A 15,243-nucleotide genomic window follows, 5' to 3' on the forward strand; every position below is an offset into this window, starting at 1 on the left:
GGGTCGAGAGCTATATATATATATATATATATATATATATATGGCAGAGGTTAGTCTAGCTTTAGGGAGACCGTCTCTGGTATGGAAATCAAACCAAAGAATAAAACGAATGACTGTTCAACTACTAAAAGCAGGGGAATAGACGCATTAACGCCACTGGTTCGGTGATTTTGCCGTTTCGGTAGGGCTTTCAGCCATTGTTGTGTGGGCCTTTATTTGCGTTAAACTGGCGGATAACTTGGAGCAACATTACCGAAACTCGTCGTTACGTTTTACTTGCTTTGAACCTTAGTACTAAATAGCACTTCTTACGGTATATTCCCATAGAGACCTATTTCGGTGACCATAACCTGGCGAGGCGATCGATCGGCTGGTATAGAAAGCAATTGACCAGGCTAATGCGGTTGGTGCAGTTGGATCAGGCTTCCAAGATAGGATACTCGGTGGATTAATTTTCAGAAACCACTTCATGAGCTTCCGCATTGCCAGTTCGATTTTCCCACCATATACGTACACTGATTTGAAGGCAATGGTGGTCAAAGGCTAACATTTTTTTACTTTCCACGCACAGTGGACTTTAACAAAGGAACGGTCATAACGATTGCAACCACTGTATCGTGTACACACCAGTTGTGTTCCAGACACAGTATATGCAACCTTCATTGACTAGTCCTTTCATCATCACCCGGTAGATCAGTATTTCATCTTCTGCTCCTCTTGCTCTGGTTTCGTATGTCTGCCATTATGTGTCAGTTAGTGTGGATGTATTCGTTTGAACGGTTCTGAGCGATTCTGCTGTTGATACTCGAGAATGTACGTCCAACTCTGTTTACCTGAACCCCGATTCTCACAAAATCACGATAGCTCTAATTGAGCACGAAAAGTATGGCAAATGATGGCGAAAATCAGAATTTGCGGTTGGAAGGGCAAGTATTGGTAGTAACGTGGTAACCAATGTAGCAATTGCGTCGGGTTTTTCACCGACTTGGATGGCTTAACATTAAAATAAGTCACGACGGACGTCTGCTTCAAATAAGGCTGTTGGATACATAGATACTGAAGTATGTGCTCAAGCAGTATGATCTCTCAACAGTAGCTGCTTACCTTTGCGCTCGTCTGCTTATTCTCACGCCCACCAGTAAGCAAGCAAGTCACATGCATACATGCAAACAAGCTTCGCGGGAACCTCCCTGAGAGTTTGGTCAAACATACCTACTGGAGTACACTCGTATCGGTATGTGCTAAATGACCACATGTGCTTTTTTCAGAAGCATATTTCACCATCGCCTAACACCACAGCTACTCTTCTCGCTACATTTGTAAATATTTGCGGAGTTAGGAATGTGAATTTTGGAATAGAACTAAATTCATATGATCTTTCAGGTCCTTCATTAGCTAAAAGTGCGTTTATTTTTCACGTTGGTCAGGTGGAAGTGGCACATTTTCTGGTACCTCATCTGTAAATCCACTGTTAACCGCAGTGGTTGAGGTATCTTTCTATAATGCTTTTTCATGTGAACGATTGGAACTAAACCCGAAAATCTCACGTCTTAGACCATTTTGTTGTTCAATACATGCTAGTTCCCTGTCCACCCTTACCCTTTTCTTTACAATAAGGCTTTCAACTAAATCATGATTGTACGACAGTGGAGCATCGGTGTTGAACACTGATGTCATGCTGTCGATGATGATGATGACACATGCTAGCTGAATATTGGGTCCTCTATATTGGATCCCGTGCGTTAGTATGTACAAGTCTATTCGGGGAAAACAAATATCATTTAGACAAGTACGGTGTATATAAACCTCATAACATTGTCTAAACACTAAGAAGCCGGGCTTGGAGACTCACCGTGAAAGCTTTTCACGTTTTCAAAAGGTGTTGTGTTTATCAATATGCCGTCTATCAGGACTCCTGTTAGGTGATGAAATAAGGATTTGAAAACAGGTACCGTCAAGAAACATATGTCTTACGTTAGTATTTGTTTCTACCCTCCGTAAATCTTTACTAAAGATGTGGAGCAGCAGACTCTTGGGAAGAGAAACCCTCTCGGATATCAGAGAGTGGTTTGAACTATGTCTGCTATTTTTACTGGACAATTTAATTTGTACTTCGGATCTTTCTCCACCAGTAGCCCAACTGCTAGAACGACGGCGATTCCGGTTTTCGTACAAAGCCGACAGAGGCATAATGAAATACAGTTGTACCATTTGGGACATTCAACGGAAACACAGCATCTTCATAAGTTTCTTGTTGGAATTTCTCAGCGTAGATAAATGTTTGCATTTCGATTTGATATCCCGGTCGTGTTATGTATTAACTATCTCATCATGTTATTCTAAACACGCTATCGATTGTATATTCTCAGCCCTCGTGCAACCTACGGGTGGCATGGCAGCTAGGCACCGAAAAGGTGTTACAGCTGAACGATAGATTAGTATATATTGAGGAAAATATTCATACCTCAGGTAGCGTGGATTGTCGTTGGTCTGCTCGCTGAGGTGGACAATTTGGTTACAACTACCTTATCACCAATCAAGATGACATTATTAAGTGCGCTGTTAGGGAGCGTAGTGGAACGTGGCGTTGACTCGGTAGTTGTGCGTTGAGTTGCGTTACGTGTGTATTCATGTGCGTGCTGCCAGACTGGGCTGACCTTCGATCATTATTGGCTATTTGGTCGAGCGGTTCCATTGATTACTCTCTTATCCTGTGTCCTGATTGATGGATGACCACCTGATTTTTGAGCTTGACCTCTCTTGGTTTTTTACTGTGGTCGGCGCTGAGGTGACCTCTGTCCTTAACGCTCTGGGTTCTAGTGTTCGACGTTTGTTGATCCGACTCTGATGCATTTCTTCTTTCTCGGTTTGTTGGTCGGCTGTCGTTGAGTTTTCCGTTTGAGATATTGGCCCTTTGCATGCATTTTTGCGTAAATTTGAACTAGTTCAATGCGTTCGAATCCATCGTGGAGTACCACGTCTCGAAAACCCTCCTTCCGTGTATCGTGTCTCTGTATGATAAGATTTTTTCGTTTCCAGCCTGTATTTGTTCCTCTCTTGGTCGGCGGTGTTGTGTTTGCAATCAAATTGCGCAGCTCAGCGAACAAACCAACTACCCAACACTATTCTCAACATTAAAAACAGGGATTACACTGTCTGGCACACAGAAGACCGTATGTTTCAGTGTATACACCACGAAGATTGTGGCTAAAAGGTCTGGGATTGTGTTGCTGAATCGCCTTTAGTATTCCACCTTCAGGATGGAAAAAATAGCACAGTATTTTTATGATTCTCTTTTCGGGGCAACATTGAACAGTTTGCTTTGGAGCAGGTTTGCTTTTGGATGAACCTGATACCCAAAGTTTCCTACAAATTTTTGTACATATGCACATGTACCGTCTTCTGCTTGCTTCCACAGCTGGCTTCCGCGATACGTTTGAGCAGCAATCAGTTCTATACCTGGCACGATTGGAACCTTATTTGGATTGGCGATTTGTTATCAGTGTTCAATCGATTCGCTTTTATCATCATACAACTTCATGTGACAGACGGTTGTTTGCGAGCCTTGGCCGTGCACACTGGCAGTTCACATGAACGCATCCCGATTGTATTGCAACCTGGTGAACCTGCAGTCGAACGACCGAGTAAGCGATCACATGAAGTCACGTGACCGATCAATATTCATCCATTTGCTGTGGACTACGTTCGATTTCTTTGTGGGACATCTTTGTTGGAGACATCTTATCGTAACCCGAAATCTGATCCATCATACGATGTGGTTTGATTGGTGCTTAGGATAACTTATCCAGTGTAGTTTCACACGCTTTTTTCACGCATACATGTGCGACGATTCAGTCTATCGATTGCTAACCATCACTGGTCTCACCGAATGTAACCGAGAAATGTAGTGAGACTGCTATCCAAAATGTAACAAACTTGAAACGGGTCGAGTCAGCCGTTTGATTTCCAAACTATCCACTGAAATTCAGAATGGTCCATTGGTGATTTGCTTTTCCCACGCGCAGAAACGCTGTCTAGGTGGTCTGTCTCTATTCCTGGTTTTATGTCCTTTAAAATTCGCTCATCCGAATGAATGGTACGCGTTATGAAGAATATAGCAATCTCTCACGACTAGGGACTGATTCTACACGAGCACGTAACAGCGTTCCAAGACAGTCGGAAAATTCCCGAAAATAGTGGTTGAACATCTTTTTTTTCAGTTTACACTAATTTCAGAAGACGGTGGGGTTGGATCACTATCCAGAAAAACCTCAGGTGAATTAGCCTCTGAATCATGTGAACAGCGATTCTAACCTGGGTCTGTTGGATTGCCATAAGTTATATGCGTTAGCAAAATAAACTCATTTTCACACAAATTTGGTTTTACGATAGACCCTAGAACACAGCTGGCTCTCTCGTTTATGATGTTTTTCTAAGCAACGGAATGTGCTGCACCAGGCCATTTCATGTTCCAGTTACGATATTCGAGATGTCACTATACATGTGCAGACGTAATACACTACTCATAAGGATGCTGCAAATTCTTCGACAGCCCACGATCGTTTTCGCCCTGCTTCAGGCTCATCAGGTAAACTCAGTCCTCGAGTCTCCGTCAACCTTATGTTCTACTGGACACTTAATTGCACGAAATTAGCCAGGTACAGTCACTTGCAAACAAATTTGGTTTTTCGAGAGACTCACCTAGAATCCAGGTGGACCTCTCATGTTTTTTATCACGGAACCTCACGCATATTTGAACTACGCTATCCGGTGGGCTGCGACCTAATATGTCGCGTTGACGGCTGAGTCTGTTATGTAGCTGACCGAACTGGTAGTCAGTAAGGAGCGGTGGCCAGAGACTGATAGGCGAAGTCTAGGTTTTCAAAAAGTTCCTGTACTCTTGTTAGGTCGGAAACTGTACTTATTCACTCTAGTTTAGTGAACCTGGATGAATCAACACAATCCAGTTTATCTACGTCTGCTATTATCGGTTTATTTGTCTGTTGGTTCTTACGAGGTTATGCGCTGGTCAACATACTCTTCGCCGAAAACAGCACTACCGTTACTGTGCTCAATAGGTTGATGTGGATGTTCATGCTGACATTGTTTAGTCGGTTGGCCTTGTACTTCACACTAATCACCTCAGAGATTTTGTGCTTCTCAGCCGACTGATTGTGCAAATATACAACATTTAGGATAAATCCCTTTTATTTTAAAGTATATGATAAAATAGTTGTATCGACTACATGTTTTCAAAAGTTACCGTGAGAGCGGACATTGGATATAGACACAGAAAGTGTATCTGTGGAAGTTCGAAAGGGACTAGGTTGTGCAAAGTTGCATGGGCGTCTATGCCCAAAATAATGTCACTGCACCTATTTGTTAATAATCAGAAATGCTTGTTACACTGCTCGTAACTCTCCGCGTATCGTTTTTCCCCAAACCAGGTCTTAAACATCATATGTTTCGAATGCACCAACACTTGGTGGATGCGTGTAATAACTCTGAGAAGACTGCACTCTGGGCTACCGAAACGAAGCCGGAATCCACCACAGCAGACGAACCCCGGTCGCTTTCGTCCCGTGCCATGGCCCGTTCGCCTACAAACAGATCGCACGTAGGAAAACGCAATTTGCACCGAATCGGCCTACACCTTGGTCTTCGGCGTCCACCCGATCCCCCTTACGAACCTAAAGATAAAAACAGTCGTACAAGTAATAAGTCCTCTCTTCAACGTCAAGCGTCTTCGCCAGCTCGCGTCTGCATCTCCTCTCGCCCGTTTGTCGGGCATTCGCGTAACACCCAGGCGGAAGTTCGAAAAGTCTCTAACGTTGCTATTATAGGGCCCGTGATATGTAGCCTTCGTCAAGTCTTACACGGAACACGGTTGTGTTTGCAAATGCGCTGTCCTAGTTCTCCACTCTCTCCTGGCTCTACCCCGATTTCTGAGGCACTTTTGTTTTCAGAAGATTGTGAGATCGGGTTCAGTCGTGTACGTATATCACCTCTCTACTGTGACGCACCTTCAACCGTAGCAAATGCTCCAGTGATTGCAGGCACTTCAGTTGAAAGTTCTCCACTTTGTGCCTCACAGAAAGAACACTATAAAGCCACGCCTTCTTGTCGTTCCTCATTAAGTTTATCCACCTTACTATCTGAGCTAGATTCTGAACTTCATTCGGATGGATCGAACTCATCTCAGGAGACACATATGGCCAACGCAGACCCACCGGAGTTGTATGACTTCGACCTACTATTTGGTTTGCATCGGGAACAATCCACTACTGAGGGCTCAATCACAAATTTGGAGAACGTGGAGACTGTGTCTCTAGAAACAAGCAGAGAGCTGCAGCGTTTGGATGAACTGCTGTTTCCTCGCGAGTTAGTATGTGAGACCTACACCAGTGGACCTCTGTCCAATTGGCTTCGGGGGGATTCGGAGTATTTACGTGCAGAGTGAGTTCCCTTCGTTTTTTACAGCTTTGTTTAGAAGCATCAGTCTCGAACGGTCCCCATGTGATGATTGCTCTTTCTTAGTTGCGATCCGTTGCTGTCAGCAACTACAGCTAAGTCCTTTTTCGTTCAGTCGAAATGATTGTGACAGATTCGAACTCATCCTGAATTTATTTCAGCTAGTTTACGGCACGATGTGTCGTAGCCTTATCGGCTTACGAATGATTTAACTGGAAGGCTCCAGAGGCAACTGTAAAACACTGTTTGACTGTATTGATTAGTAGGCTAACTGGTTGAACAAATCAGCAACGACTCATCTAATTGGGAACAACGTTTTCTTAACCGACAACGGACGTTAAAAGGACACGTCGGTATAGAGCTCTGATAACGGACTATTCGTTTTCCGTTCACCTTAAACGCCGCTTACTTCATACCGATGATGTTCGCAGCACCTTATATCGACCAGCGTCCCTTGCTTGATCTCTTCCAAGTAAATTCAAGGAAGACCTCAAACAAATTCATGGGTATGCTGTTGTTCGTTCACGCCACACCTGTATGGGCGTAGCCGAAAGCTTGATATCGTCGTTCCCATGCTTAGTTTTGTCCGGCACAGAGAGATCTACTAGTCATACAAATGTAGTTTTTTGCTCGTTACCCGCCCACATAGCGATCGGTATTTTTTATGGTAGCGGTGCACCGAGATGCCTTTGATTTAGAATGTTGTGTGGTGAATAAAGCATTCCTATTCTACAAACTGCACTTCTTGTGGAATGGAATTGCTTTCCACGATGTTTATGGTTCCGTGAGGATGCGTTTTCAGAGGTAGAATTTTATACCGAACGGATGTTGCTAATCTACAACGTCAGAACAAGCTTCTGCGCTAGAGTGTTCCCTATTTCGGTCCTTCTTCAGAAATCCATACCCGATACGTTCTGCTGATCATGAGCGTAAATGTTCGCTGCAAGAACAGCAAATTTGTCTTCGTCAGCTTATTTCGGGCGCTACATAAACAACCTCCGTCCAGGTGTCTTAACACATTCAGTTGGTGTGGTTATGTAAAAGAATGGCCTTATGCCTTACCTCATGCACCATTGTGATAACAATGGGCTAGGCGATTCCAATGAGTTTCCTTCAGGAAGAGTCCTCTATTCTCACCCACTGCTGGTCATATAATTCATCTCTGCTGACAAAACACAATGAGAAGACTGGGTTGTTTCGTTATCGGTTCTTTTGTGCATATTTCTGGATGGTGGAAACTTTCATAAACTTATATACTGGTCACCAGAAATTGAAACCATTTGTACCGAGTGTGCTGCACGATTCCGGTGGAGGCTGGCTTGATACAGTGATGCGGCTGATTCTATTTCCGCTATTTTTATCCTATCCGGCTCATTCCGTGAACCAGCCGCATTTGTTATCAGTTGTTCTGAAATCGCATCGTAGCGCCATCTGCCATTCACACTTTTTTGACAGATTTACCTTAAAAATCATGCGTTTGTTCTAGATGGAGCAGTTCCATCTCACACTTTTGAGGCTGGGACTCTCCCGTTTTGCAGTAAAGTTCACTCTAGTGAGACATTGTCGTCCGAAAATCGACTCACAGTTCATAGGTCAATACAGCATTGATTTGGCGGAACGTGGCTGATGGGCGTTTTTCCAGGAACCAAACGACCTTCTGACGCTTCAGTGTACTAACGTCTGACATCGAATTAAAAAAATGCGTTCCTTTAATACCTAATTTACTGTGTTCTACATGAAACATATTATTTGAAAAACCTAGAAGGATAAAATTAGTCCCGGTTGAGCATTCTTTAGAGTTTCCTCTGAGAACTATCCTTAGAAAATGTCGAAAGTCTTCACTGAGGATAGTTTCTATGAGAATAGAGCTAGACGAGTATTTCTGTACATTGTGTAATCTCCTAGTTTTATTCAGTTTCTGTTTTTTTGTCACGCGTAACCAGATACGCTATATCACCGCACACTTATCCCGCCGGCTAATAAGTTCAGTCTCAACAAGCTTTAACAAAATACAATCTCCCGGACGTTATTTTTTTTGCAGAATCGTGGTGATAAAATTACCAACTGTTGGTGTGCCAAATGTTTAATTTCTGCAAGCGGTACTCAAAATATCGATCTAGGTCATCAGTGTGGTTTACACTAACGTCTTTGTTTTTCGACTGAAGGGGAGAAATTGCGTGTCACTTGTTTCTGAATCTGATGTGTACACAGTAATTTCCCTCAGCAGACTGCTTCGGCTTCTCAGGTAGGGCGCCGTTAACGCGCATCACTTAGAAACCATTAATCTCAACGTCATTAACGCTCTTTTTGTCATTGGATAGATGCAGGGACAAACCTTAGGGCGAGGCGTCAGGATTCATCCATCACGTTCTAAACTGACAGTGTCAAACGCCTATGCAAGCTCGTGGATCCACTTCACATTATTTTGAACTCAATACGGGCGTAAAACCCCACATTAGGTATTTTCAAGCGAACATATTCTGCTACCCTATATGCATGACTGATCGGATATTCTTTGTAGCCATTCTGTGTCAACGCCTAGAAAACACCCATTGTACACCAATTACTGCCAGGTAGTGTTAAACGTTCTTCACTTCAGGTCATCACGCTGCCAAGTTTCCAGTTCCCTCTTCTGTCTACCCTTTGATAATTGAGTATTTTCCAGTGATATATTTATTTCTCTTTCTAGATCCAAGGACCAACAAGAACGAGCAACCCTACGTGTTGAAACCATACGTAAACAGGCAATTAAAATTTCGAGTGCACTCTACGCTCTTCTTCAATCTGCTGAAGAGGTAACAGATATGCCCTCTGCCAGCCTAAGCCATCGCCGTAGCCTGGATGGACTGCGATCTATCGTTGGGTCTATATGGCGTGCGTTCTTTGCAGACAAGTCTTCACAGTCATCCCTCACCCTTCGCACACTCTCTTCTGTATTCGCACGGTTGGCCGACCTGTTGAATTTAGGTGAACAGGCTGTAACGGCCTATGAGTTGATCGTCAGCGGATTGGTCCCAAGCTTATTGCTGTGTTTGTCTGCCGAATATGCAGATCGTTGGAACTGTCCAGTAAGTCCACGCATTAATTCTTGCTAGGGGGTTGCATTTGTGCCCCTATTGCCATGGATTGTTTTCCGTTTCATTTCCTCTAACACTTGCTGTTAAGTTTGCCCGTTTTCAGATAATTGTAACTTTTCTCCGAGGCACAGGGGGCTGTAGATTACGTACAGCGCCTTGTAACCCGTCGTTTTTCCGTTTTCGCTCAGTTTTGGAACGTGAAGATTCTAGTACATTAGACGAATACAACTTTGCTCCAGCCATAATTAGCTTAACGATGGAAACTGAGTCTACGTATTGAGGAAGCGATCAAAATAAGCCAGCATGGGAGATGTTTTAAAACGAGTGGATCAGGACTGTTTTAACAAGTCCGTGGTAGAGAATATTCGGAGAAGTTTTACCCGGACAAAAGAACCCAACACATAGTAGCGTTGTCTCATCGACCAGGTAACCATTAGATCTGAACCTTTAGTAAAGTATTCATTGCGTTGAGTTTGTTTGAGCACCTTGTTGCCAGAGCTTCGCTTCGGAGGATAACGTCTGAATTCACCTCAGTCCTCGAAATTCTGTACTGGTGAATTACTTTTTTTGGACTGGCGAATCCAAGCGAAGTAGAATTGCACTAGGGTGTCGAAAACAGTGCGGCTTATCTCATAGGGCACCAATCCAATCAGTCTGGCAGTAATTTCCAATGCATTATATCTTCCGCAGTTACACTTTTCGTTAGTAAATCTGACTCCTACCCGCATGAGAATGTTTCTGCAATACTGTGAACTTAAAGAAACTACAGGTTGGCTAATCTGAACGAACCGGTGGATTATGTGCTGATCTCTCTACGGTTTTATTTCACCAATTTGATATAAAGTCCAGGAGACTCACATACCATAACTGTGAAGCAAATAATAGTAAAGAAACAATACTGAGTGACTAATAATATCAATAGTTTTGTTAGAAGTCGTTTGTCTTTCGTGTTATACTCTTCAGGTTTGGCTGGAAGTTCTAAGACGCATGGATTTTAGTATTTTGGTTGTACGCTTCTCAGTACGCTTGTATTAAATATGGTGTTCGCATTAAATCCCATCCTCGTTTTAAAAACTCTAGCGGCCTTGGTCTCTGGCTTCTTGTTTGTGCCCTTCAAATTTCGGTATTTAAGAGGTGTAGGTGGTTTGGGGACAGTTATGTTCCCGGTAGATTTTCTGTTCAATCACTTGTCAGTTTTTGTTCTTCTTGTTTTGGATTTAAGTGCCCCTGGTTCCCACAACGTGGCTGATTTTCCTCTGAAGAGAGAGACGACGTGTCGCACTCAAATTGTGTTGTCCTATAACAGCCCCTCAAAGAGAACTCTCCATCCAAGTATCAATCACGTGGCATATGACAGCATGTGTGGGTTATCAGCACACTGCGAGAAGTCAGCTGTTGTCCTGTAACATCTCATCTATGTCAAAATGATTGTGTCTGGAAATATTGGCATCAAAAATGTCTTCATGCCGCATGCCAGCGAGATCCAACCGCTGTCTCAGTCACCAACCACCCTACCACCTGCCAGGTTACTTATCAGGTGCCGTATTTGTCCCAAGAATGTCGATCAACCAGTTGTACAGTCACATCTAGACTGTCTGCATTGTAATTGTGTTCTAATCAAACGCGATTAATGTTATTCACTAATTTTCGTAGAACAGACTCACCGCGCTCACAGCTCCCACCTACCAAAGATTGGGTAACATAACCGTTCAGATTGTTGTTATTTCTTGGGTTAACCGGACAGATCATAGGACTCTCGGTTAGTTTTTGATTTGACCGGTCGAACGAACTCAGCTTTACAGTGGTTTTTTAGATATCAACTCATCAGTTCAAGTGCACACACACAGGAGCAAACAAGATATTCTCCTCCTCCTCGCTTCTATGTAATGGCAAACAAATGGATTCAAGTGCAGTGAACCTCAGTTCGCATTAGGATTGTGGACGTATCATAGTATGGCTCATTTTGAGACTGAATAAGAACCCATTTTGCTGTGAAATACCGATTGTGTCTGACTATCGAATTGCTTAGTGCTGGTATCACTATTATCCACTATTTTCACTTAGGTGTTGCCAATTGGACTCGACGCAACCACATCGCTGCTATGGTACCTCCGTGAACGTCGGCGTACTTTTATCAAACATTTGTTACCAAACGCGGGTTTCAGTTGTTTGGGAGTCTTGACGAGACGTCTGGTTGAAGCATTGGAACTGACGGAACATCTTCCACTGCGTTTGTATTCACTGATGTCTAATAAATGCCTGAACACCCAGTCCCCATGCGATACTCCCGACGTTGGAGAGGCAGCTTCCAAAACTCTCCCCACAACTCCCACTTCTCCGCTTCTCGAAACAAATCAGGAACTGGTTTCCTTACCTCTCGGCGTTATCCGTGCAGCTAACTCATCCCCTAACCATCCTTCATTTTTGCCAAAAAATCTCCACGAGTATCAACAGTTTACAGACTGTATAGACGAACTTGAGATCGCGATAATTCCCACGCTTTGTTCTCAGCTGTTTTCCAAGCAGGATGAGAGTGAATGTACCGTGCCTTGGGTTCGACAAATTGAGGGGCGATTTTCCTTGGAGTTAGAGATGCTGCCGACCGGCGAACACAAAACAAGTTCAACCCAGTGTTTGACTGATTGGAGCAACGCGCATATTCGTGCCAGTCCTCTTGTTACTGTAGCTCAGTTGGAGCGTTTTCTCCTTCGTATGTCTTCTAGACAATGGTAAGTTGGGCCTCCGTAATTGTCTCTCTTGTGTTATCACCCATTAGTTTAGTTAGTGTGGAATTTCTGGTTATTTCGAGATCCCAACCTGACTAGCGATCTTTTCACAAGTAGCTCTTGTTTGATCTCTTGATTTCTACCAGATCCTCTGAGAGCAGTAAATGTAATATTAGCAAACTAGGTTAGGTTTTGTCTGTCCCTAATATGTTGCAAAACGTTCTTGTCGACTGTCAAACTGGAAAATATGGTGATAAACTCGAATAGACACTGAACACGTCGATGAAACTACCATGGATATGCTCAGTGGAATGCTCTTTTTCTGCCCGACACAAACCCAGGTACGAAAGTCCACGTACCACTCTGCGCTTTTGGTCTCAAATGGAAAGGGCTGCTGGCAGGGGCATCGTCTTTTCGCCGCCCATGAACGGAGTCACTTCGGCTGACTGTTTTGGGGGAATAATTGATTGGTTGGCAACCAATGGTGGCACGCTTCCCTTTGATGACTGGGCGAATCCCGGCTTTATTGGTCTCGTAACTGTGGCATCTTCTGCCGGAAATCCAGCGGCTTACATTCTCGGTCCTCGTGCTGGCGCTCTTATTGGAAACTATCCCGTACGGTGCACCGGTTTTGGGTCCATTGCCCGGCCCCGACGTATTTCGGACTTCAGTACAACGCCTACCCAAGTTGAGAATAACAAAAACAAATTTGGCCTGAATTCCAGTTTGATGGCGAATCAAGAAAACAGAGCTTGGTTCGCAGTGGATCTCGGGCTGCAACTCTTACCTACCGCTTACAGTTTGGCTTATCTCAGACAGGCAGAGGTGTCCGCGACTCCCGTTGCTCCTCGGAATTGGAATTTGGAGGTGGGTGGTGTTTGTGTATTTTTCGATAACGAATTTATTGACTATCATTCCAGGCGAAGCAGGTAGTTTAGCCCGATCTCGTACATGGTAATTTCCCCAAACTCACTGAGAACGCTCTTGGGCTCTGTGTTTCACTTCATTTGCGCGCATATCATAATGAAATAATTAGCCGGGAACGATAGGAACATTCGGGAGGTGTTTTGTGCGGTTGGAAACGAAAGTAAATAAAGATGGACACCCGTAGATTGCTTGTCAGTGAATTGGCCAGTCTTCACAGAAAACTCCCCAGTTTGCCGGAAGCGAAAGTTGGGATGAAGTACTCAAGAAATGGTCAGGACCATTGCTGTCATTCCAAGGTGTATCTCAAGGGTTAGTTAATAGAAGTTAATTGGGATCGATTTGGCGAGTTGTCATACACCAACAAAAGCACATCCGTACTCATTGTATGATCACTGTTGGTTAGTGTATAGGGACCTAACGGCCATCATCGTAATCCCTTTAATAGCTCAGACCAGTGGCACACGCGGTCGACATAATAGAAGGATAGTTGTGTGGACTCTGTTTGCGTCAATCTTCTTAGTTCACCGAATAACCTGACTAGCTTATTCGACTGTGACTTGACGCCAATTAGCATTTATCCCTCTATGCCCGTTGGAGTCTCGGCTAGTCTCTGAATGCACCCTAGTGACGTAGGTGGGCAGCGTTCAATCTCGAAATAAACCGATTTTCTGATGGTCTTTGTTTATTTCGCCAGCGAACATAACACTGACCATCTGCACAACCGAAACTGTCACCATTCTGTCTTCCGAGCCAAACTGATGCTTCCGAAGAAGTATGAAGGATTTGTAAACGGAACAAAATTATGCAACCAAATTGCCAGACAAATCGGCGATCATCATTACAACATGAGGCACCAATAGTCTATTCGACTACACCCCGATTTTCTTGCCTACACTAAGGTGCGGCTCCACACTTGATCTTTAGACTGTATTTTACTGTAAAGACATACTACTAAACAAACTCCTAGTAACTTCATTAATTCGTTCTTTTTCTACATCCAGTCAAGGTCCCTCGCTGGCTAATGGTCCTTCGCAGTGAACGACTGGGCCGTTTTCACCTTGTCAGCCATAGACTTTAGTTGTGATGCGAAGCGTGTTCTGTGGGTTCTGTATAATATGTACACCAGTCGTGTTTAGCATTGAGATTATATCACAGGTTAGTAAACGCGGTAACCCCTATTGTTCGAAGCAGATACATAACTCTCACACGCACTTTCAATTGGGTTGCTGTATGTACTTCCCACTCGTACACTGTAGCCACCATGTGCTGATCAAGATAATCAAACCTCTCAGATAGTACGGCGTACAAAAATCGGTTTTCCCTTGAAAGGTGTCTATTTTAGAGCAATAATCACGAATTTCGAGGTTAGTTAAGTGTATCGAGTGTCGAGCTACCAACTAGGGGTGGGCTTACTAATGTTGAACATCACAATTAAGAATCGTAGTTTTTCATTCATATAATGAAACCCCAATGCCTGTTATGCGTAGCTTTTATACTTTTTGGGAACTGTAAGATAGAAGGCGGTTAAATCGTGCAGAAAGGACTGAATAGCCTTAGTGGCATTTCACCCAGTATGTATGGTCGACAGCGACTTTACAAACGGGGCGGTCCAAAGTGACATTTTAAATATACTCAAATGACGGGTCTTGCGGAGTTGTACGGCAGTTGGCAAGATTGCTATCTTTCCTTCCTATTACACGCACGGGTGGTAATTGAGTTCACGCTGAGAGACTTTGAGAACCCGTAAACTAGTAGGGACAGGCTGTTCTGAGGAAGAAAAAAGTGGTTAATTCAGCTCTACATTGAGAGTTCGGAACTTGATACTGGAAACCAGTTGGCGTGTCGTATGCTTAAAATAATCAGACAGGTGAACGAACGATGCTGTTCCTAGCAAACTGTCGTTGTGCTAGTGGCCGTGAAATAAATTAAGAAAGACCAGGTTCCAACGGTGCGTGGTTTTTTATCTGCTGTCCGTCAGGGAAATTTCAGGGCATTGGGCCGTGCAGGCTTATTATCGGATGAATGGAGTAGGCAGGGTAAGA

At 43.7% G+C, this 15,243-nt stretch overlaps 2 protein-coding genes across 2 annotated transcripts in view; one reads left to right on the forward strand and one right to left on the reverse strand.

Moving 5' to 3' along the window:
• T265_07592 (hypothetical protein) overlaps positions 1-15,243 on the reverse strand; it is a gene marked incomplete at both ends in the record, with an annotated part of 54,801 nt that overhangs the window by 35,644 nt on the left and 3,914 nt on the right. The gene's annotated exons all lie outside the window — the stretch shown is intronic.
• T265_14331 (hypothetical protein) overlaps positions 1-15,243 on the forward strand; it is a gene marked incomplete at both ends in the record, with an annotated part of 65,548 nt that overhangs the window by 29,442 nt on the left and 20,863 nt on the right. The window contains 5 exons of the mRNA XM_009173156.1: positions 3,419-3,644; positions 5,448-6,456; positions 9,161-9,539; positions 11,613-12,277; positions 12,616-13,141. Coding sequence (XP_009171420.1) covers positions 3,419-3,644; positions 5,448-6,456; positions 9,161-9,539; positions 11,613-12,277; positions 12,616-13,141 — 2,805 coding nt within the window. The remainder of the gene's footprint in view (positions 1-3,418; positions 3,645-5,447; positions 6,457-9,160; positions 9,540-11,612; positions 12,278-12,615; positions 13,142-15,243) is intronic.

Source organism: Opisthorchis viverrini (genome assembly GCF_000715545.1).
Source record: "Opisthorchis viverrini unplaced genomic scaffold opera_v5_175, whole genome shotgun sequence".
NCBI classification, from domain to species: Eukaryota; Metazoa; Platyhelminthes; class Trematoda; order Opisthorchiida; family Opisthorchiidae; genus Opisthorchis; species Opisthorchis viverrini.